This window comes from Sturnus vulgaris, chromosome 5 (genome assembly GCF_052056855.1).
Source record: "Sturnus vulgaris isolate bStuVul1 chromosome 5, bStuVul1.hap1, whole genome shotgun sequence".
NCBI classification, from domain to species: Eukaryota; Metazoa; Chordata; class Aves; order Passeriformes; family Sturnidae; genus Sturnus; species Sturnus vulgaris.
The window spans coordinates 38,906,426-38,929,991 of NC_142247.1; the positions used below are offsets into that span (position 1 = coordinate 38,906,426).

The 23,566-nt window shown below is 41.6% G+C and overlaps 2 protein-coding genes across 7 annotated transcripts in view; one reads left to right on the forward strand and one right to left on the reverse strand.

The window, feature by feature from the left end:
- Positions 1 to 22,065, reverse strand: part of ZNF277 (zinc finger protein 277) — a 41,872-nt gene extending 19,807 nt beyond the window's left edge. Inside the window, exons 1-5 of one of the 3 annotated variants that reach the window (XM_088165484.1) lie at positions 21,993 to 22,052; positions 21,475 to 21,748; positions 6,343 to 6,541; positions 3,205 to 3,293; positions 1,413 to 1,495 (exon numbers count right to left, since the gene is read on the reverse strand). In XM_088165484.1, coding sequence (XP_088021610.1) covers positions 1,413 to 1,495; positions 3,205 to 3,293; positions 6,343 to 6,401 — 231 coding nt within the window. In that variant the 5' untranslated portion in view covers positions 6,402 to 6,541; positions 21,475 to 21,748; positions 21,993 to 22,052. Of the gene's footprint in view, positions 1 to 1,412; positions 1,496 to 3,204; positions 3,294 to 6,342; positions 6,542 to 10,270; positions 10,305 to 11,056; positions 11,311 to 21,474; positions 21,749 to 21,992 lie in introns of those variants that run through there. The other 2 variants (XM_088165483.1, XM_088165482.1) reach the window with 2 other exon arrangements.
- Positions 22,066 to 22,254: 189 nt separating this feature from the next.
- The window catches only part of DOCK4 (dedicator of cytokinesis 4), a 224,168-nt gene continuing 222,856 nt past the window's right edge, over positions 22,255 to 23,566 (forward strand). For all 4 annotated transcript variants that reach the window (XM_088165485.1, XM_088165487.1, XM_014871177.2 and 1 more), the window contains exon 1: positions 22,255 to 22,442. In XM_088165485.1, the coding sequence (XP_088021611.1) occupies positions 22,406 to 22,442 (37 nt within the window). In that variant the 5' untranslated portion in view covers positions 22,255 to 22,405. The remainder of the gene's footprint in view (positions 22,443 to 23,566) is intronic.

The window sequence follows — 23,566 nt, forward strand, 5'->3', positions numbered from 1 at the left end:
AATCAGCTGTTTTTTTCCGAGTCCAGGCCAATCCAACGGGCCTAAATAGGAATGCAGGCTTCAGCTCAGGCAACTCCAACTCCATGGGAAATCCCCAGTGGAAGAACTACCACATTTCTCTTTTGCAGGAGCTGGGATCCTATGGAAAGCTGTGTAAGACTTGTACATACTCCTCCAGATCTGGGAACTCACCAGTCATGTACTTCAAGCTGAAGAATATTACTGCTGCCAGCAAATGGAAATAGCACTCACAGAGTAGCTGAACCAACTGAATTTTACCTGCCAATCCCAATTTCCCTAGGACTAGAGTTTGGGTTTTGTAAGGTTCTCCTTCATTCTGAATGCATATCATTTAACATGTCTTTATTTGCATGCTGTGTATGTACAAACTTGTAATATAAACACACCAGAACAAACAGCTTAACAAAGGGTTAAAAGGCTTGTGTTGACAATTCTCAGGACACGGCTGCCAGCACTAAACTGAGGAATATATTTATGTAAAGACCATAAGGCCTGCACTCTAACATCTCACAGTACAGATATGGGGTATTCTGCAGCTCCAGCACAATATCCTGCATCCTGACATGAAGAGATTGTGAACAAGGCTGCTATGTACCATGCAACATTAATTTCTAAATTAGCCCAACAGCAAAAACAAACTCCAGATGTGTATTTCAAACAAGAAAGCAGAAAAATCCCCACTGGCCAACAGTCTGGACTAAGACTCCTGGAAGCTGGTCAGCATGAGTTGAACTTGAAGGACCATCCATTCAGAACTAACAACGTCTAAAAATTCAGCAAGGTCTGTCCAAAGTACTGGGTTGCCATCAGGCAATAAGAACCAGGATGGTTCAGGTGGACTCAGGAGCTGGCATTTCTTGTCCTTTGCCTCTCACAGAAACAATACTGGCCAGACTTGCTCCATTCACACACCACGGTGCTTGTGAGTACAAGACTGTGAATTGATGAAATCTGGGAAAGGGAGTATGAAGACACAAAAACAAACTTGCTCAAAGATTTTGTAGGTAAGTATCACCTTCTCTGCTCACAGTATGGCACACTGAGTTCTGTTTTACTAATTTCCCTAGATGTATATTGATAGTGTGTCAACGTATTGCAGATCATTGCAAGAAGAAAAATGTTCAGCACACTCAACCTTTTTCAGTGTTCTGGGCGTATTCTCCACTTGTATGGAACACTGAGATATAACCTGTAAATTTATCCCACGATAAAATATATAAACAGGGATTTGTCTATGTTTGTGCAGCAGCTAGGGAAATGAGCTTAAAAAGAAATTCAGAATTTTGCCATCTAGCAAAGAATGCTTCACCTTAAAATGCCTATCAAGTTACTATATTTTATTCTACTGGAGTGTTTACCTTAAAAAAAATGAAACAATAGTAATTTCTTACCAGTCTCTTTTGCTGAAGCTGTTCTCTAAGTAATCTGTCTTCTGGTAGAACATCACATAAAAGAAAGTAATTGTCCTGTTCCTCTGTTAAGAGATTAGAAAGTGTGAGTAAGGAACGGGAAGTTGCAGCTGCTTTGGATATTACTGGCAGATAATTTGCTAAGACTTTGGAATACATTAAAAATATAAGAATGTGATTTTTAACCTATAAAAGTCAGTTGCTTTAATTTCATAATTTAATGAAGCATGTTTAAATATTTGTGCATATTTATATTGGAGTATGAAGGCAAAAGTCTTGCATAGCTTTTCTCCACTATCAGCTTTATTCATTTTTATGATGGTCCGTCTGGACACAGAAAACAATTAGCATTTATTTTGGTTGCAGATGAAAGTCAGCATGAAAGAAAGATGAAATCACCTTTAATCTTATCTTATCACTTGTTTCCCTAAGTAATTGCCAGTTTTCACTTGCTATCATAATTTGGTTTATTCTCCCCTTGCTCTGATCTATCACATTACCTTTTACCATCAAGTACTTTTCCACCTGTGGATATACACAACTGTTCACTACCATATATTGAGACTTGCCTAATTTACATTTCTACTTACATGTTTTACACATAGTTTATCTTTAGTAACCTTTTTACTATTTATGATATATTCAATTGAAGATGGCAACAAATTTTATTCAAAGGAATTAAAATTACTCAGCATGTAGGAAAATACAAGATAATGGGTTGAGACAAGAACAATTTTCTGGAGGGGGAGGGAGAGGGTGAGGAGGGAAGAAGGAGAAAGAGAGAGAGAGGGAGAAGAAGGCTCATTGGTATTTCATAATCCTCCCATTCAGCTGCTTGATTTGCAGTTTTCAAACTGAGGGGTAAGTTTGTAAGAGAAACAGAATTATGATGTTTGGAGGGATTTTCATGTTTTTCGGGGCTACTTTTATTAAAATTATTTTGAATAATTAAAAAAATTACTTTCATCCGTTTTGTACTCAGTTTTCACTTTCTAACCATCTCTTGACACCAGCTATATGCATTGTTTTCTTTCTTTCAAGGTCTCCATTGAGAATTAAAGATGCAGAAAAGCCCTAAAGTTCTTATTTATTTGAGATAAACTGTGTTTTTCTGTTAGAAAAGGAAAGCCAAAGTAATGCATCAGCTACTTCTGAGAAAACCACTTCCTTCACACCGTCAACACTGTCCCTCTGGTGGAATATGCCATCGTACCAATGCAGCAGAACAGTGAACTATGGTTTCAAACTTGTGTTGGAGCCCAGAAAACTGCAGAATTGTATGGCTTCTGTGAAGATAACATCTCCTGACACTCTTGGGGCAGGGAGCACCGTGTCAGGGGAAAGGAAGGGGAGCTGTGGCCCTGACGTCCAAGAAGAATTAGCAGTAGCAGGTGGGCAGGGTGAAGTCAGACAAGGCAGCTTGCTGGGAAAGTTTCTCATCATTTGGAAGGACTGCCAATAATTTTTATGCAGTGGGTACCAATGTCTCCCCTGTCATGATGTGAGCAGCTCTGCTTCCAGGCCTTGGTTTGCAACAGGCATCAGTTCACAGGGCATTTAAGCATGGACTGAGAGCATCCTCACTCAGCACAGTGCTGAAGCACGTGTTGTAATCCTCAGAAAAGGTAAGTTTAAATATTTGCTTAAGAGTTAAACATTACTTCTGTGGTTTTCTGACCTAGTGTCAGATACACTTGGCTGATCAAAGTAGCAGTATATGCCAGAAATTGTCACATGATCTGCCCATCAGAGAGTAAGCAAGCAGCATACTTACCTAATGGAGCTTTTGAATTTGTTCTTATCACACTACAAAAGTCTGTGATAGGCTGTTCTGCAAACCTCCTCTTCCAGTACAAGATGTAACTTTAAAAATAAGGGGGAGATGATTAGTGAAAAAGCAAACAACAAAAAACTTTTAATAAAAAATTGATTAGCTCTTGTTTTTTTCACACTCTAAATTCTTAAGTGTTTTTGTTTCTTTTTATAACTCCTTGTCCCTTTTTTCTTCCTTCATATTAGTTTTCAATTTTATGAAATTAATTCAGTTTCATGGGTTTACCCATGCTGTCAAAGTGAAGAACTCAATAAGCAGATTTGCACCAAGCTTTGCATAAACATTGTGACCTATTCACATCTTCAGACAGAAGTGCCACTCAGACGCATCTTTACTGAAAAGAAATATTACAGAGCATTCTTAAATTCCCAAAATATTGTGCTCTGTGTTCTTCAAGATGCAGTCAGGAAGCTGAAACTCAGTAAAAACACCAACTTGACAAAAGTGAGGTTTTGGCAGGTCTCCTGTGGAGTTACAGTGAAAGCTGTAGCTTGGCAGACAACTAGAAAGACAGAAAAATGAAGTCCCTGAACACCTGGGGTAAGACAGCAGACAGAATAAGGAAAGACCTAAACACATCTTGAAAGTTTAACCCATCAACTACAGTTGTTTAAAAACATTCTGTACTATCTTTGTTGGTATTACAGCTGCATCAACAGAAGACAACTGAGATTAGATTCCCACAGAACTAGGAAGCTACTGTCTAACCAAGAAGAACTCATCACTTCGCTTATATGATGAAGGGAACCAAGCAACTCCTGTGCTAATTATTCAGAATTTTACTATAAAAATAATCTGAAATTGCTTAAGTGCTTGCTTAAATTTATACTAATGTATGATATAAATCACGTGAGAGCGGGTAAGGTAAAGGCTATTCAATGATTGCTTCTTATTATGTGCCACCAAATTAGGAAAAGAATAATTAAAATATCAGATTTCATTATTATGAGAGCATTTTTAAATAGCTGTAGCTTTCAATACTTGTGCAATTGGCAAGTTTACTTGCCACAGCCATCACATCCCATAGTGGCTCACACTGCCTCTACCATCTCACCTAATATATTTGAGGACTTCAATGGCAGCAGCTAAGGAATCAGCACGTCTTTCTTTCTGCTAACTCTGACATGGAGAGCACTAACCCCTGGTGCAGCAGACAGCTGAGCACATGTGGCTGAGGCTCATTCAGCAGCATCATCAGAAGTCAGTAAGTGAGAGGTAAGCCCAGTTCTCCCCCTGCCTACTCCACTGTTTGCAATGCACATTGAAAGAATTGCTAAACAGAACTGCAATTCTTCCCTACTAAGTCATCCTTGAGCTTTTAGGACACGAATGTACAAATGGAGAGATTTCAAGAGCTCGTTTAATAAATGTCTGTCCCTTGCACTGAAAGAAATGAGCACTGGTACAAACTCACCTGCCCATAACTGTCTGTGCCACGGAAATTACAGTTAAGGGATTTAATATAATAAGACTTAACCCAAATAATCAATGACCACATAAAACCAATGCCTTGTGAAACTTCTGGGGAGACAGAATGAATGATCATGTTGAGTCATGAAGCAGAAGCTTATTCCCCTTATCTCTACCCTCTGCCCTTATGCCAACTTATCTTTATTCTTCAAAGTTAAAATGGAAAGAAAAAATTTTTCCATTAGCATTTGTCTTTTCTGGATTATCCACTTCTTGCAGCTCTGTCAAGAAACGTATTCCTAGGACTGGCTGTAACTCATTGCTAACTATAAAAATCCCCATATTTTCCACACCTCAGTTCAACACTTCAGAATATACTCTCTTTTTTTGCATAGTATTATTTTACTAATGCAGCAAATCAGAGAAAGCACACTTCAGAGAAACAGCTCCATCATTTCACATCCTGGGGCCACTTTCTGTAAGATTTGGCTACATTCCAATTGCATTAGCAGCAAAAAGAATCTAAATGGGCACTTTTTGAAGGGGTGATTTTAAAATACATTTCTATTAATGCAAAATAATTCCCTCAAGCACGCTGAAACTGGTGGTCCATGACTGAGCAGCTGCAATTCCTTTACTTACCCAAAGATACTAGTACTATCTCCAAAGAACAGTACATTCTCTTTCTGCCTGCCTTTAGCAGAAAAGCAAACAAAAACTACCATTTTCAATGTTAAGCAATGTTAAGCTCATACACTTGATTAAGGATTTATATGGCTTACATTTCTCTTCCTAAATTATATTGTATTATTTCTTTTTTTTTGAGTCTTCATAGAAACAAGGTCTAGTAACTAGTAACAGAAGACTTACTAGAAAACTAATTTTATTTGAGAAATTATCTGTCTAACACTTAAATATTACAGCAGAACTATCTACAGACTGGCAGGTACTGTCTAACCTTCCTCCTGGCCCATACATTACTGTGGAAAGCAAAATGCCAAGCAAGTACCTTGTCTCTGAAGTTACAAGCCATACCGGCCATGCCAGCTACTGGAGGAAGTTAAGAGAGAGAAAGCCAAATGTGACCCTGGTGAGATGATCAATGACATAGCTGTAGAAGGAATCACAGCTGTATGTAGATCACAGTACTGTAAAGCATAGTTAAGGATTAAATGTGATTTCAATGGGGGAATGCTGTCCTTAAAGTAGCACAAACAAATTGCATGTGAGAGATTTTGTACTAAGCAGCTTCTGTCTACAATACACAGCTTTAGGACATTTTACAGGAGTAGAAATAGTCTTGCCCTGCACAAATAAAACCCTAAATTAAGAGAGCTGATTGTCTGGAATGGACTTTGCTAAAAAACAGCTTTGTAGTTTGCACACAACTTGTTGATGAGAAGACCCTAGGATATATATAAAAAAATGTCAAACACAGGAATTGCTATATATTCTAAAACTGAGCTCCCTAGTCCCAGCACATCTAGGCACAAGGGAGAGGGAAGGAAATAGGAAAACAACCTTACAGACCAGCAGCAAATTGTTCATAAGAAAAGTTAACAGAAATTCTCCCACAATGTCTTTGAAAAAAGATGATCTCTACTTTTCCAAAGCTTTTAATAACACCAAGCACACATACACACTCATTTTAAATTATATAACCCTTACCTTCTAAAATCTGCAACCAGTTTCACATCTGCTATGACGAGCTTGTGTTCAATAATCATGTGCTTCAGAAGCTGGTTTTGTTCTGCTAAGACATAGCATTCTTTGCAGAAAATACAAGGCACATGGGGGGAACTTTCTACTGCATCAATACCACCTGGACTTTCTGGCAGAGACAGAGGCTCCAAAATACACTCGGTATCTAAAATTAATAAAAATAATAAAAATTAATTTTGACTAATTAATCTCTTACATACATCTCTTGGAGTACTTTTAGGTAGTACATGTAAAACCTGTTTGAGTCTCAGTTTTGTTGCATGGATCACTTGAGGAGCAAGATGTTTGTAAGCAGGCTGACTGTACTGATTCCAAGGACAGTGGGAGGTTAGCACAGGACAGTTCTCAGATGTCTGTCTCAAATGAAACTCCTAGCTGACACCAAGTCAGTCACACACAAGTGCTCTGCTTACTACTAATGAAATTTTATGATGGGAAACCTACTTTCCTTCTTCTCACTACACCACAATGCTGTCCAGCAGTGTCTGCCTGGCCAGTGTGGACACGCAGTGCTGCAAAGCAGCCCCAGCACAGGCAATGGCTCCCTGACAGGGGTGCTCCAGGGGACTGAGATGGAGCTGCTGGAAGGCACAGGTGGTAAAGGGTATAAAACCACAGGAAACACAGCTCTATCAGCTCTGTGCTTCTCCTGGAACAATATATGCCCCCAGCACAACTCTTGAGACTTCTACTCAGGACTTCTGAAAAATACAACTTCCTGGAAATGCACTGACTTGACTGAAGACTGATGGTTGGGTTTCACTGAATTCAATTTATCCCATAAAACTAAGCACTGTGGAAAGATGGCAGCACACAGAGCATGGTATTACCTGGGGCAATGCAGCTGCTGTGCACAATCTAACACTCTTCTTCTCATAATTTTATCTACACTTCCCTTCCCCCAGAAATTTCTTTATTAAACCAGCATTGAAGAAATTGTTCCATTTTGTACTATTTTAAGAACAGCTGTGGCTACTATGTGCTAGAGCAATCCTCATGAAAGGGTCAAATCTCCCAAGCAAAATTGATGATACCTGCAAGAGTCCAGCTTTGTCCATTCTTGCAGTCAGTTCTGTTGCCCGAAGAAGCATTAAACCATGTTTATTGCGAAAAGTAGAACTTAATTTCTTCTGCAATTGCTGATGCCAGGTGAACTAAGAAGAACCTCTATCAGCCAGTTCAACTGTACCCAGTAAGCAGCAACACTGCTTTTTGTTACTTTTTGGAATAGGTCTCTTGCAATGACCTATTTAAACCTTGAGAAATCCAAATAAATAAGCACCTCTCTGCCTCAAGAAATCAACTTTCAAGAGATAGGTGTGTACAGCAGGAACAGGTAGGAAACTTAGACAGGGAGCTGATACAGGTATTCTGTAAGGGTGCTTGTGAACAGCAACTGCTTGGGCTAGAAAAACAGAACCACTAAGTCTTTAACTGTAGTCATGAGGTGCTGAAAGGAATAAACTGGGGTGAAGATATTTTTGCTGCCCAAACAGAGTAGCTAGTACTAAAAGAGAATAACTTTAGGCTACTGGAGCAGTTTGGCAAATGCAGAAGCTTATGCAATTTCTTTCAAAGGCACTTAAAAGAAGAGGCGAAGGAAAAAGGAATGCATGTAAATATCTTTTTACTCCTCTGCTACAAAAAACACTGAACAAGAGAACAAATGCACAGCCTTTAGCGTAGCACTTACTGGACTAATGTAACACAAACCTCAAAACAGTACAAATAAATCTAAGCATAATATTGAAATCTCTGAAAAGCAGCTAATTTTGTTTCTTTATTTGGAACAGAGTGGCTACAGGTACTGAATAAAAGCTGTTAATTATAGCACAGCTCAGGGCTAACAGGGAAATAAAAACTCTGAGATGCATTCTCAGACTCTAAGACTCCTACATGCAGAGACACTTGAAAATGAGGGAAAAGTACCAAGCTTTACTCTTAGAATCTACTGCAACTTCACAGGAACAGATTATACACCCCTCCAGAGCATGTCCCCTGGCTGACAAGTGTGAGAAGCAATTATCTAGGAATGGTATAAAAATAGGACAAATAAACAGTAATCACACAAATAGTCTTCCAGAAGGCTATACGAGCCCCTCAGTAAAGCAGCTTTCATTTTTTTTCTCTCCATTGACTTATTCCTGCACTATTTGAAATTGTTGGTCTTTCAATACCTACACAAACTTGTATCAACTTTTCATGTTTTCATAATGGTCCTTTATTCCTTGATGTCCTGGTTTAACTTGAGGCTAGCTCTACTCTACCCTTCATGTACTGTGGTAAGAGGTAGCTTGAAGATATCCAAGAGTGGTAGAAAATATGCTTCTAAATCAGCACGGGCTTTTTCTTTTTCAATCTCTCCTCTATTTACTTTTTATTTATGGTATTTCACTTGCTTTTAGGATGGCTGACTTAACCACTGAATTCTCTTCAATGATTCAAAGTCTCCTAAGTTGTGAATCAGGTGTTAATGCTCAAGACAGTGGTCATATTCTTTGTCTGTTCACTCCTGTGTGTTACTCTGCATTTGTTAACATTGAATAGCACTTCTTTGGGTACAACCTGCCCAAATAACATGAGATTTCCTGTAATGCTTCAGCTGGCCCTTCTGCTTTTTCCCTTGCTTAGAGAAAAAAACCAAAAAGTAAACAAAAAAAGGCTGCCTGTTATAAAAATTAAATGGGTTTATTTTATCTTAAGAATTGTTATAATATAGACTAGTTAATCTTCATAGCTAGTGAAGCAACAAGATGAAAATTGATTCCTTTTTCTTACTGGAACATTTTTGCTTTTGAGTACAATTATTCTAAGCCCCAAACCAATGTTCGTTTGCACAATTAAGTAAATGTTACACCCACACAGTTATAACACAGACTACAGCAGAACAGGCAATGTACTCCACCTGCACAATCACACATGCAATTACCACAAAGCAATATGCCATGCAATTTTACGGCCAATACAACAGGTATTATTATTATCAGAAAGAAAAGGAAGGAAAGATTCGGCATTTGAATGGGAGTTTTGAAAGGCAAGGTCCCCAGAGATGGTTTAGCCAGTGCAACTACTTGCTGCCACTGAGAAGCACAAGGATGTCTCATTATTCTCTCTCCACCTTATCCCACCACTCCTAACCATCTGCCCCTGCCTTTCTGCTTGTGCTGGCTCCCAGGCTTGCCAAATCCTTAGATGAGTCAATCCAAGTCTTTACCTTTAAGAACCATTCCTTCCTTTCTTTTTGCTCAAGAATGTTGAAAATGCTCACACAAGAGTCTACCAAGGGCAAGAGCAAACTAAGGAGTTCATGGTGAGAAGCAGTAAAGTGAAACAGAACCTTCCTCTCAGCTTCCTCCTCTCTTCTCAGCCTCAGCTGTCTCATACAATTTTAGCATAAGCCTGCCACAGTGTGCAAGGTTTCTTCAAAGGCATTACACACAAAGGAAAAGAAGCCACAAAAGTTTTATCACTGCTTCCTAACAAGGACACTCAGCACTGGCTTCAGTTTGCAGAATCCACTGTTGACAGCATGGGCACACCTAACACACCAAATGCACACTAAATGCAGTGTGGAGCTCTTGTGCTCAATTCTACTTGGTTGCACACCTGAACTATCTGCTCTGACCAGCTCTGGGGACAAACTGAACACTGCTGCATAAATTACATTCTCTAACTAGGAAGTGGAGCTATGTGGATTCAGATAAATGAAGTAACTTCACTGTTAGAACTGCACCCTCCCAGCTTGGCCCTGGGGCAACCTGCAGCCGTGCCTCAAGTGCCAGAGCTCAGCTGGCTCTTCCAGAAGGCAACCAGCAAGCTGAGGGAGGAATTCCATAAACCAGTCTGCAGGGAATGCTGATAACGGGCCACTCACCTTCTTCCTCATCCTCCTTTTTGAAGCTTTGCCACTAGATAAAAAAGAATGAGAGTTGTAAGACCAGAGGAAAAGCCGGGAAGTCCAAAGACAAGGGTTTTTAACTAGGGAAGAAGAAATTGAACTATTTTAAAAAAGATTAATTATTATTAAACGAATAATACTTTGAAAATTCAAGGCATTGCAAACTCTGAAAATTGAAATGATGAAAATAGAATTCGTACAAATTTGTTTAAGATATATTTATGGGTTTCCTGTCATTTTTTGTAGTCTATGGCACAGCAACGAGGCCTTAGGCTGAGGACTTTACGATATAAATATCCCACTGTTGGTAACACAAGGATAATGAAACAAAATAAGAACATCTGCTGGAATGTTAAGTGTCTTTCTAATTAAATTCAATAGTTGAATGGATCAATTCATTACCAACAAATCTGGTTTATTATCTCATTAATACAGCTGGTTAATATTATGAGGAGATTAGTACAAGAACTTGAAATGATCCTAAAACAAAAATGAACACAATAAGACATACTGGTGAATACAGGATTCCAAATAATGAGCAAAAGACAGGTTTTTAAACATGCAAAGAACAAAGGGAAGAAAGAAAGACAGGAAAACAAAAGACACCTAGCAAACATGGCATCCACACTAGCGGCCCAACAGATGCTGAATGGAAAACATTAAGGCTGAGCACCCTCCCCCAAGTTCCCATTGATTACATGGCAAAACCATTTAGTTGCCAAAACGACCAAACCCCTATGGAAAGCACATAGGGGAACCAACCTGTATTCCTATAGGTAATTCTGCACAAAGGAGTGCTGCATTTAAAACTCTTTAGGAAATGAGCAGTTTTAAAGCTTTGTCTTGGAATCAGTTGTTTTTGAAATGATGGAAGAGTATCGAGAAGGATCGGCTTGACACTCGAAATACACAGACGACAGCTTCCCCGTTTTGCAGCCTTGGCACTGCAGCAGCTATTTGTTGGCACAGCAGCATTCCCTAATTTGTGGTCATATTCTTGGAAGCAATTTTATACTGATTACAGGATTTTTCCTTTGTTTTCCGGAGTACAAAAGATGGATGACTAATGACTTGCCAAATAAACAGTATTCAAAGCCAAAACTCAGAATAATGAAAATAAAACACCCTGTCATGGTCCTTACCAATACTACATGCAAATATGTTTCCCAGTGAAAGAAGAATCAATGTACATAATCATCTCCTACCTCAATATATTAAAGCCCTCAAGTACTTCTATTAAGTTGAATTAAGTCTGAGTTCATGAGGAATTATTTAGCTATTACTTCTGCTTGTTAACACACTATGAATGATATTTAGTTAAAATGTCCATGTGCTCTAGGGGACAACACATCCTGTAGCTTCCCCCAAGATCAATCAGTCTCAACCCTGCCTGTTTTTTCATTGAATGCAAATGAGCACTTCAAAAGAACACTTAATCCTACAGCTAAAGCTTGTCAGTCTTACAGAAACTGTACATATTCTGTAGCATTTGCTGTCTAGGAATACGAGAATTTTATTCCAGTTAAATGACAGCTTTAAGAAAAGCTGTAAGTTACCAAATCCTAATAACTCAGAACAGAGTTTCTATAGAGCAGGTGTCTGCTGGGAGCTGGAACTAACAGAAATACAACTGTGCTTAATAGCCATATTTAACAGGGCTGCTCTGTCGGGGAGCTTAGGATGTTGCAGTTTCATTAGCATTAACAAGTGTTGCTATGGGTACGGCAGCACAGGCATCAGAACACACTGAATAGGACTGGGAAAGTGATTAATAAAAATGTGAAGTGTTGGAATTTTAATAAAACAAAGCCAATGTGCTTGCCAATAAGATCATGTTTAAATAATAGACTACATTATTGCCCAGTTCAGCAGCAGATACACGCCACTGCTTGTTGTCTTTCTGCGGGAGCCCAGACAAACCTCCCCATCTGTAAAGACCAGAGCAAAGCTACTGTTCTCACACAGAGGGACACACATGCCCACACACACACTAATGAAAGTGACCTAATAGGTATTCATAACAATATTTAAGTGCTGATGTTAATGTGCAATTTATAAATATTTAACACGCTACAGCAGGTTCTATTGCAAGCTCAGAGCTGTATAACGCCTCGTTCCTGGGTAAATGACACAGACTTACATTAGTGTAACTAAATTCAGGGTTCGATATTTTGGTCACAGATATGAAACTATTTATCTACTTCAGAATTATACACTGAATAATTTTATTATACTTTTTAGAGCTTCTCTGATTTCTTATGACTATTTGAAACAAAATTTGTTTACCTTTCCTTATTTAGTGTGATCACATGACTTGGTAGACATGGAGAGCTGAGATCCACGTTATGTACTAATACAAAGGATTAGGAACAGTGATTAAACCGTAGACTGCTATCTGGAAAGACTAACAAAGTAATTATGTAGCCTGAAACTCAGAATGCTGAGTTACAAAGAGGAAGAAAATATCCAACAATAATTTGAAATGGAAGGACAAAAGTGACCATCCAGGTTCTTCTTTTGTACTTACCACACTAATCTATCTAACAAAAATTAGCCACTTCTTTCTGTTAAATTTGCTATTTAGTACAAAGGCATACCAAAGACATCATAATAAAGCATAAACAATGCTGTTTAAATTTAAAGTATAAAGATTCAATTTCTGCTATTTTCATATAAAAACTCCTGGGGAAAAAAAAGAAGAAGAAGAAAAAAAAAAAGTACAATTTTGTGTCAAGGTAATTTAGACCATCATTTAAAAACATTAAAAAATACATACTGGAAGGCACTGCATGTAAAAAAATGTATATGCAAATGTTGTACTTGTGTATATAACCACTGCCACTGTTCTGCTTAACACTTTGCAAAGAGTAGCAAGCTGGAAAAAGGCATGTTTTACTCTGCATTTACTGTGTCTGTGACCTTAGCTCTCCCAGAAAGGAGGGGTCTTAACAACGTGTTTAATATGAATAGTAATACTTCATTACTATAATTTGTCTTTGCAGTGCCTTTAACAAATACTGTACTGAGCCTAGTAACTTCTATGCCAGCATTGCTATGTAAAGCAGGTTAATTACTTTGCTCTCTATTTTTTATCATGATCATTTAGTAGTGATTAATAACGCCTTATTACAAGGATTTTTCTTTTCTTGTCACATGTTCTTTTCCTCTAACAGGATTCAATTGCCAAGCACGTTTATCCTTTTGATGTCAAAAGAATTGCCTCGTGGTCTTTTTAAACAATTGCTTTACACTCTATAACTAAAGGAAAGGCTGTGTGCTTTGCCTTAAAAACATAAAGCCTGCTTTAGCAGTTCCTGTAAGACACCCCCACGTCATTACAATGGAAAAATTTCTACCATGCTCCTAACTCAAATCTTTGCATTGCAGGGTTTACAACTTTTCCACTGGTAGACTTTCCTTGAAAAAGGCAACTATGTGAAAAAAACAACTACAAATAGTGTGAAACTTTTATTTTAAATAGCACTTCAACATTTTCAGACTCATATAAATTAGAACTAACCTCAAAAATGCATTGTGAGAGGCCTCGTTTCTGGCATCCTTGTGTGTGGGTGTCATACTGACAGAACAGGCTAAAATCTCTCTCAGATATTCTGATTGAGCTTCCTGACACACAGAGAGCCTTCAAGGCTGAATTAAATGAATTTTGTACTTAATGAAGAATCCGTATGAAGAAGAGGTCCTGTGATGTTAGAATCTCTGTGGTCTATTGCTGCTCTCTCAGTGAACTGGAGGTTTTCCAGATGGAGAGTAGCAAAATAAGTTATTTCTACTTTTAGAATCAAACCTCCATAAACTGGTATTCAAACTGGAAAAACAGTGGCTCAAAAGGAAAGTTCATTATAGTGTGCAGTGATATGAATCAGCATAGCTCAGCCTAACTGATGCCATGATTCAGGAAAACAAAGCTTTGACTGTACTTTAAATAATCCACTATTTATACTCTTTACACATACATTTTTGAAAATTATTTTGAGAGGAAAGTATTTCTAAGTCAGGGCTCAAATAATTATGTCTTATTGATTCCAGGGACATCTCACAGCAGGCTATATAAAATTTCTGTGAGCGTATTCTGACTTTGTACCAGAGTTTGAAATAAATATTTTTGTGATGCTGTCCACCGTGCATTCATTAAACATGTTACACAAATCCTGACTTCCTAAGTATGATATATGCTTACTAACTGATGCTGCTAATACAGCTCATGGACATGGATGATACAATAATTGAAATTAAATTCATCAAGAAACAGAATTAGAATGTTTGAATTACTGATACAAGTTGTTTATATTTTCAGGCAACATTTTGCTAACTGTATAAATACATGCAGGCTCCTGAACATTAAATTAGTACAGTAGTAACACAGACTGCATGCTTTCATTCCATATAAGACAAAATCAAATTAAAACCTCCAGCAGGATGTTTATTTTACATACCGGTCTTTAGAGAAAAAGCTCTACCTCATTTATTCATGCATTATGGAGTCATAATAAAATTCGGTGCTGGCACACTGGTCAAGACAAATGCTAGGAAAATGCTCCTCTGACAGCAGTATCACTTAGAACTGCATACATTTGTAGCATAACCATTGCTGTCTTTACATTGTGAGCCTTGTGCACTTCCACCATGGAACTCACTGGGGCACGTGCCATGAACTTGGCACGAGGCTGTGGATGGGAGGGTGCTGTGCCAGGCTTCCCTATGCTGCCCACCAGCCCTGTCCCTCCTCTTGCATCACAGCACAGCTCTGACCCACACAGCCCCCAGTCACTCTCCAGCTGCTTTGTGCATTGGCTGGGTTTAGAGACCAGTTTTGGAGTGAGCAGGATTTGTTTGGAGCCCAGGTATATGAAAAATGCGTCCCAGCCCTTAACAGAAATGCCTGGGTCAAAACAGAGGGTGCTCCTTGTGGGAACGCTCACTTCAGTAATCCAAAGCAGAAATGCCAAAACATGCAGTGTAGTTGCAAGGACTGTGGCACCTTTATCTACTGTGGCTTATTACTCGTTCAGGTGAACAGAGTCACAACATACCACAAAAAATCATGAAGTTGAAACAGACGGTGTGTCACATTATAGAGCTCCTATACCAGAGCGATAAAGAGAACACGGTTAACCTGCTACAATTACACAGGGCAAGTAGCTACTCCTTGGCTACAGAGTCTCTGAAGACAAAGGGGAGGATGACATCTCAATGAGCAAGCATCAAACAGAAACAGCTAGGCCGTTTCACACTGGTCACTGCCTGTGAGTCATAAAAATCAGAGAAAAATATACAAAATTAAAAAAAAAAGACCAATTGGAAGGCACGGTCCAGTGAAAACAAGAAGCAAAATATCAAAAGGAAAGAAACACAGTTGAAATGTATTACAAGTAACAGCCAGGTGTGGACCACTGAAGCTACTGACAAAACACCTACTACAATTTCTAACTTAAAGGTTTGCTATAGCAGAATATTAGGACAGAATGGCAAACAAGCAGTGATCATGGAAACACCTGCTAGAAAATCAGGTGTTGGGACCAATGATCAGACTATTGCAGCTATACCATTTCCTATGGAAACATTAAAAGTTAACATATACTGATATGATTTGGGTTGGAAGGGACCTAAAAGAGCACCTAGTTCCAACCTGCCCCCGACTATAGCCAGGGATGCCACAGCACAATTTCAGTCTCATTATGTGGTTTTAGTGGTACTAATACATTATTTAATACAACAATTATCAGGTCATTGAACACTAGTGTTTTCCCATTCAAGTGACTGTACTGTAGACAACATCTCTGCAAAGAACCCAGAGTTTTACAAACACATTTTCCTGATTTCAGAGAGACATTGGTCAGGATGATGTGCCCAGCTCTTCAGAGGCACAGACCTGCTTTAAAGTTGTACAAAACTCACCACATTTTTTCCTCCAGCTTCTTGAATGTCATGTTCTTTCCTGCATTGTGTGAGGCTTTTATTGATGCAATATTTAAAGCAACTTTAAAAAGCCCACAGAAGGACATTCAAATGCTTTCAGGCTTTTCTCCCGCTGGGAGCTTGTGGATGAGAATGTGAAGCAAAAACCTCAGAGTGAGACTGAGAACAACTGCAGTTTTAGGATATAAATGGTCACACAAAGCTGCAGAGTTCTAGCAGAGGTTTCAAGACAGGACATGGTGGAAGGAAACACACAGAGCTAGGAAAGGTTATGAAGGCTGTTTGGATAGACAAATTTAACTTATACTGAAGTTAACATACATAATACTTGCAATTTCATAACACTTAAGTTTTTTTCTTCCTTTCCTACTGTTCGTACACACAACCATAGGCTAGTTTAAACCCTACATCTCTTCATCAAGCAAGTCACAAAGGTGACTATTTATATGACAGGCACACCCTGTGGCAGTCATCATTTCTGACAAGAATCTACAACTTCGGTGCTCTTCCAGAACACCAGTACTCCCCAGTAAAAACAATGCAGTGAACAAGGTGTTGCAATAGGCATAACAAATTATCCTGGCACCTGTGCAAAATTCAGAAAATTCAAAACACTTGAAGTACCTCTCTAGCCTATACCTCTACATACATCATTATTTGTTCAAGTGATGAGAAAGCTTCTTTGGTTAAGAACGAGATATTTACCAATATAGAAACAGTTTAAAGGTCTCCATCAGTCTGAGGACTGATGAAACACCACTCACTCTTGTTCCACTGCAGGTAACAGAAAGAGTAAGCAGAGGTTTCCAAAAACTTGAAGGCTTTAACACACAAACAAGTTACCATGTTTAAGCTATGTACCTGTTCACCAGGAAGTCTGAAGCATCTCACTTCTAAATGCATTCTGGTTAGAGTATAGAGGAGCTGATACTAGGTAGCTTGTTCATATATCAAAGCCTTTACTTAGACTAGAATGAAATACAAAGATAAAGGCCATCCATCATTTGCTTTCAAGGTATGAAAGTTTTCTGAATTCAGAGAAAATCAATTAGCAATCTTTATTGGGTATTTTTGGGGAATACAACATATCCTATGCTTTGTGCTAACAGGTTCGTGATGAGGTGTGGGGATGCCCCTTGTCTTCAGATAAAATACGCTGCACATTTGCAACACAATTATTTATAAAATTATGGCAGGAATCATGGGGACTTCAGATCTCTATTACCAACCAACCAATACAGTCCATCACTTATTTTATTATGTCATTATGACCTGTTTAATGAAATATTTAATTTCCTTTTTATATTCTCCCATCGTAAGTTATTTAAGAAATGTGATGTGAAGGCTTAAAGCACCAAAATATTACTGCAACAATTACATGAAAGGATTCTGCCTTGTTCATTTTCCAACAGAGAAGCACATAAAAGGTGATTTTACAACAATAATTTAGTAATTTCTAGTCCTGCACAAGATCCACTTGCTTATCAGGTAAATGTTTAAAATTACTCTGAGGTTGGATTTTTTATTAAAAATCACAATAAAGGCTCTTAAAACATTTTTAAATAATACTGCTTTAGAAGAGCCATTCTGGTAGTCATATTAAAATATTGTTGCAAGTCCAGAATTAATTGGTGAACCTGTCCTCCAGACGTAATTGCTAATTGTTCAGCTCACAATGATTAATCTTCATCCTTTACAGAGCTTATAATGCCTACTAGTAAAAGGAATCTCTTCTCTTTCTGTCCAAAATCTGTAGTATGCTGGAAGCCCCCTACTGCACATAAAGATTTAACCTGAGAAACAGATCACCGGTGGTGATCTGCTTGAAAGTGACCTGTGGGAAAACAACTGAGGATGCAACCATATATGTGATCATTTGGAACTGGTGGGGGTTTTTAAGGAAGGGTATTGAGAGGATATCAGCCTTTAAACCCATGAAACAGAAATGGACAGATACACGTGGGCTGCTCATCAGGCCAAGGTCTGAGGACCTCTCCTGAATGAAGAGATGAGAAGAGGCAGCTGTGTGCTCGGGGCAATGGCTGCTCCGTCACCTGCTGGAGTTTTCACCCACAGACACGAGCAGCCAGCAGCTCCCCATTCGCCACCATGCATGCTGTGGATATTTTAGAGAGGAAGGAGGTAAAGCACTCAGTCTCATCTGAATAGCAGTGGTGGTATAAGGAAGCAGGGGCTGGGAAGGCATCTAGTCCACCAATTACTTGGTTAAGTACTCTTCAGTGTATAAGAAACAACAAATAACAAGGAATGCGGTAGATTACACATAAATATTAATGAGCAGGTGAAAACAGAGACAGTAAGTTGTCTCTGCCAATATGGGAACTAATGGCATTAAAGGAACTACTCACACACACTTGAACAGGGTCAAGATGAACTTTAGTCACTGATATGAAAGGGGAAATGTGGTATTATCATATGTACTATTGTATTTTTGAGGGTGTTTGTGGATAGAATCAGAAGTTGATACTGGGATTTTGTACACTTAATGAGGAATTCAGCAGAGGGGACAGAGAAAGGGAAGGAGCAGGGGGGCAAGCACCAGGCAATGGAGATGGGGATTGAAGGAAAGAATAAAAAGGAAAAGTTGTATTTAAACAATGGGTAAGCTTCTCAGACCAAACTCTGCACCTGATCACCTCTTTTCCTTCTTCTTAGTAAATCCTTAACCACTGTTTTGTGTAATTCACCCTCTGTTCTATGTGTGATACTGCTGTAAAGTCTAAGTGCCAGCAACTGCAGAAGATGCTGCAGCTCTCAAGGTCTGCAGGTTCAGGAACCGCAATTGGAGGGACCACAGTGCATCTATGTGTAATTTGGTAGCAATGTACAAATTGCAGTGAGTAGAAGATCTGTATCTGGGAAGATGCAAGGTCTCAGTCAGAGGATATGCAAGAAGCCCAGGATCTAGCTGTGAGTGCCTGGAGACAAAGTCCAGCCAACAAACTAGGACGTTATTCTAATATTTGAGGGATCCTTGACTGCGGGGTACATGCGAGACAAGGATGCATGTGTATCCGTTTTGACAGCCACCACCAAATTGACAGCAGAAAGGAGGAAACCTCTATGCAGGCTAAGGGGGCCCAAATACAGAATTCAGAGAGGTTTACAGGACATGGTAATGTTCAAGGGATCCACGAATGCATCTGTCCTTCTGAATCAGACAGTGAGGGTGCCTGCAGTGTTTTCACTAGTGCACTTCAGTCCTGATCAGGCTTTGCCACCCAAAATGGGACTCAAAGGTACCATCCTCCTTTACCCTCCACATCTTGAGAACTGGCCTAAAGGCAGGGCACAGCCACATATATTGCTGCCATTGCCACTTCCCTCACTGCCTGCCTCTGCCAGGGAAAGGAAATCAAAAAGGGAATAAGGTTTCCCTTTCTTTCCCAGGGGTTGCTGCTGGGGAATCCCTTTAATCAGTCCTTCAGTAGGGCTACCCTGATGCGCTCATGAGTGTTGCCTAAGATGTCTCACGGCACTGTACTCTGTAATGCAGCTTGGAATAGCAAGCAAGACTTTAGGATCCACACTGATACACAAAGCAGTCTGTGAACATGGTGCCTGAAAATCTAAAGAGGAACACATCCCTTAACCTTCTTTTATGGAGAAATCTTCTGGGTCTGAGAGTACATGGGACTGCCTTTCAGTAACCAGGAAAGAGAAAACCCTGCATTCCAGAGTCTACTGTGTTAAGCAGCTCAAATAGCATCCTTAACAGAGCTTAAAAGTTGAGCAAAAGAAGTAATGGCTGCACTATCAGGAACAAACCAGCTTTCACTGGAGTATTTAGGTAGAACAAAAAAAAAGCAGACATGTGCTAGACCAGTCAAACTTTTGTATTCCATAGTAAACTGAATATTCTTAAAAATTCTAAGTAACTGTGTTCTGAACAAGTAATTTTGAAAAGGCTGTTTGAGCTATTTGGCACTCTTGCCTTTGCCCAAGGAAAGACTGTCATGGTTAACATGAGAGACAGCAGTTACAAGGCTGGGCCAAAATTTCATGACTCCCAACCAGCATGCTGGCAGACCTGTCTTATGGGGAGATGAAGCACCTGGATGTACATTGAATCTATAGGCTGACATAAAAGTTAATTTAGCCTGATACCTATTATTTTGATTTTCAACAGCGATTTTTACGTATTTCATTACCTAGAGACTCCAAATGACCTGACAGGGGATGCAAAGTGAGTTTGGGAGCAAAGACAGAGAAAGTCCACTAGTCATTTCAATTTGTGCACAGTAAAAGGAAAACAGCATAGGCTTCTGAATTTCCATTTTCCTCAAAATATTTCCTTTTTTCTTTGAACTGGTGCCAATATTTATACAAGAGTTATCTGAAAAAACCTCAGGGTAACCTCATCATCTCTAGTAGTCCACAGACCTATGTATACACAGAAGAATTGCACAGACTCAGGCACATGTTCTTTCCAAAAGTTAAAACAGCACAGCTTTGCCTACAGTTGCAGCTACACCAGTGTGGAAATGCTCTAAAAGGATCTGGCTTTTAATGTATAAGGTTCATGGCAGCATACTGCAACACAGAAATAAGGCAAGAGTATGGCTTTAACTACTAGCATAAATTGATATTACTTTTATGAATAGAATAAGGGCACATACTACACAAACAACACAAATGTCACTGAAAAGACCACTCACTATCAAAGGCCCAAACACAGACTAAAAGTGCTCTTACTCTAGGTTTGAAACTGCCTGCTTGCACATGACTTTATTTCATTGTGTCCTTCACACTATTAATGACTTGACAGTAGAAGTTAAAAGCCACCTGAACTGGAAGCTACTCTCTTCTCTTAAATGTGAAAACATTAAACTGTTTTTTTTCATACAGATCAAATCAACCAAGCCCATAAAATCTCTAGATACCACTTCAGAAAAATGATTTAATTCGAGAACACTTTTCTAAAACCAGACATACTCATTTTAGAGACAACTTTGCAACCCGGTAAGGCCCGCAAAGCAGCATCATTATCATCGGTTTTCTCCCTTTTTTCTGTCTGCGCCTTCCACAAGTCCAGAAGATATCACACAGACTGCTGCTCCTGCCTCAATACACGGAGGTTTCTCTTAAAAGGACCACCGTAGCTTGAGGATTTCTTGCAATTTATCGACGGTGAGCTCCAGCTAACCTCCTCCCAGAAGGGTGCAGACATACAGACTTCTCCACAACGACACCAACCCCGCTGTTCTTGCTGCTTACAGTACCTGGCTTATCCCTGCAGTAATTCCTCACTGTCCATTTGTGCTCCTCGCTGTGACCGCCTGCTTTGCACTGTCTCTGTGTGTGTTGACAAAAGGATTTATGTGAGAAGCCACAATGCCCCCTGGACCATCAGCTACACGTCCCACCGCTTTGGCGCGCTGCCGGTATCAACTCGCTCTCCACCTCGACTCGCTGTTGGAAACTCTCCCTGTCCCCACAGTTCCGTGTGCCAAACGTGGAAGGACTGGCATCAGTCGGACAAGACGACTCACGTCCCTGTAACCAGCGGGAGGACAGTATGGGGCTGTCCGCGGCTCTCCGCGGGACCCCGCTCCGACAGGCGACAGGCGAGCCCCACCGCGCCGGCCCCGGCGCTCCCGGCTGCCCCACACGTGTCCGCCGCTCCCCATCCCAGGGACGGCTGCGCCAGCCCCGTCCCACCGTCCAAGCCGGGATCGCGGAACGGAGGGGAGCGGGGCAGCGCAGTGTGAGACCCCCACGCTTCCCGCAGCGCACTCACCTCCCCGCGCCGGGGGGCCCGCAGCCCCGGGGGACGCGGCCATGCCGCCGCCGCCGCCGCCGCCGCTCCGCCCGCCCCGCGCGGGGCGGCCCCCGGGAGCCGCGCTCCGCCCCGCTCCGCCCCGGCGGGGAGCGCGGGGCCAGACGGGGCTCGTAGTCTCTCCCGCGGCCGCGGGCGACGAGGGGCGCGGCCGATCGAGGCACTACGTTCCCCGGCGTGCAGCGGGACGGGGAATATAAGTGGCTGGCGGCGAGCGCACTTCAGTCAGTCCGCCCGCCTGAACAATGCCTTCAGCGCCGGGGCCGGGCAGCCGCGGCTGAGCGCGGCGGGAGCCCCGGGCAGCGGACGCGCTTGCCGGCCACCGCCGCTCCCGGAGGGGCTGGCGGGGGAACGGGCGCTCGCGCGCCGCGAGCATGTGGATACCCACGGAGCACGAGAAGTACGGCGTGGGTGAGTGAAAGAGAAGGCGAGCGGGGCAGCGTGGGGGCGAGGAGCGGCGCTGCCGCCGGGGAGCGCATCCCGGGCAGAGCGGGCTCGCCCCGCGGGGCGCTGCCGCCGTTTCCCGCTGGAGCCAAGGCAGCGCCCTGCGCGTGTGAGTGCTGCGATGGGGGCCCGGGTCCCGTCAGGGCGCGGGGGAGCGGCCCCTTCCCCGAGGGCACAACAAAGGGCGGCCGATGCCCAAGCCGCGGCTCCGGCGTCTCCCGCTGCTGCCAGGGGATGGGGCAGGGGCCGGTCCCCAGTCTCCGAGGCGGGCGCTCGGTTCTCCCTCCCCGCCGGCGCTGGGTGAAAAGGCTGGCGTTTCACGAGGAACAAAGCAGCCTAAAAACATCTCTGACAACGGCGACCCGGTGGGAGACGGTGTCCGCCGACGGCCCGGCAAGGAGCGGCAGCGGGGCCGCGGGCATTGTTCGCGCGTCGGGGGGTTTTGTCGCTGCTTCACTGGAAACCAGACAAAGTGTCGCTTGTGGGAGCCGCGCCGCCTCGCCTGTTTGTTCCCCTCTTCCCGGTGCAGGGCTCTGGAGCCCGCGGGTTTGACTTGCGGAGTGATCGGAGAGACTCGCAGTGATTTTATTTTTCTTGGCACCGCCTACGCCAACACCCGGTGAGCGCCGGCCGCTCGTCCCGGACAATAGCCCCTCTGACACGGGTGTAGCTGAACTGTTGGACAGACCTGCCGGCGTAGTAGGCAGCTCTCCGTGTGTTTACGTCGCGTTTGAACGCGGAGTTGTTCATATTGGAGAAACGCGGGAGGAGTGCGGAGCCCTCCTTTGTGTGAGTGTGTGTTATAGCAGCGCTGTGGCGAGCCGAGAGCGCGGGGCCGCTCCGTCCCATCTGGAGTTGATCCCAGATGTTGCCGTCTTCCGAATGCTAAATTACACGGATCATCGATGGGATTTTTTTTCTCGACTTCTTTGTCAGGTCACAGCTGGGTTGCAAGATATTGATCAGTCCTGCCACCCGCCTTTCTTTACGAGGATGGGCAAGAGGCTTAAAAACCACTCTGGGACTTCCTGGAATGGCATGCTGGATATTAGCAGTCAAGGATTTCAAGCTGCAGCCCTCCTCTCCGTCTA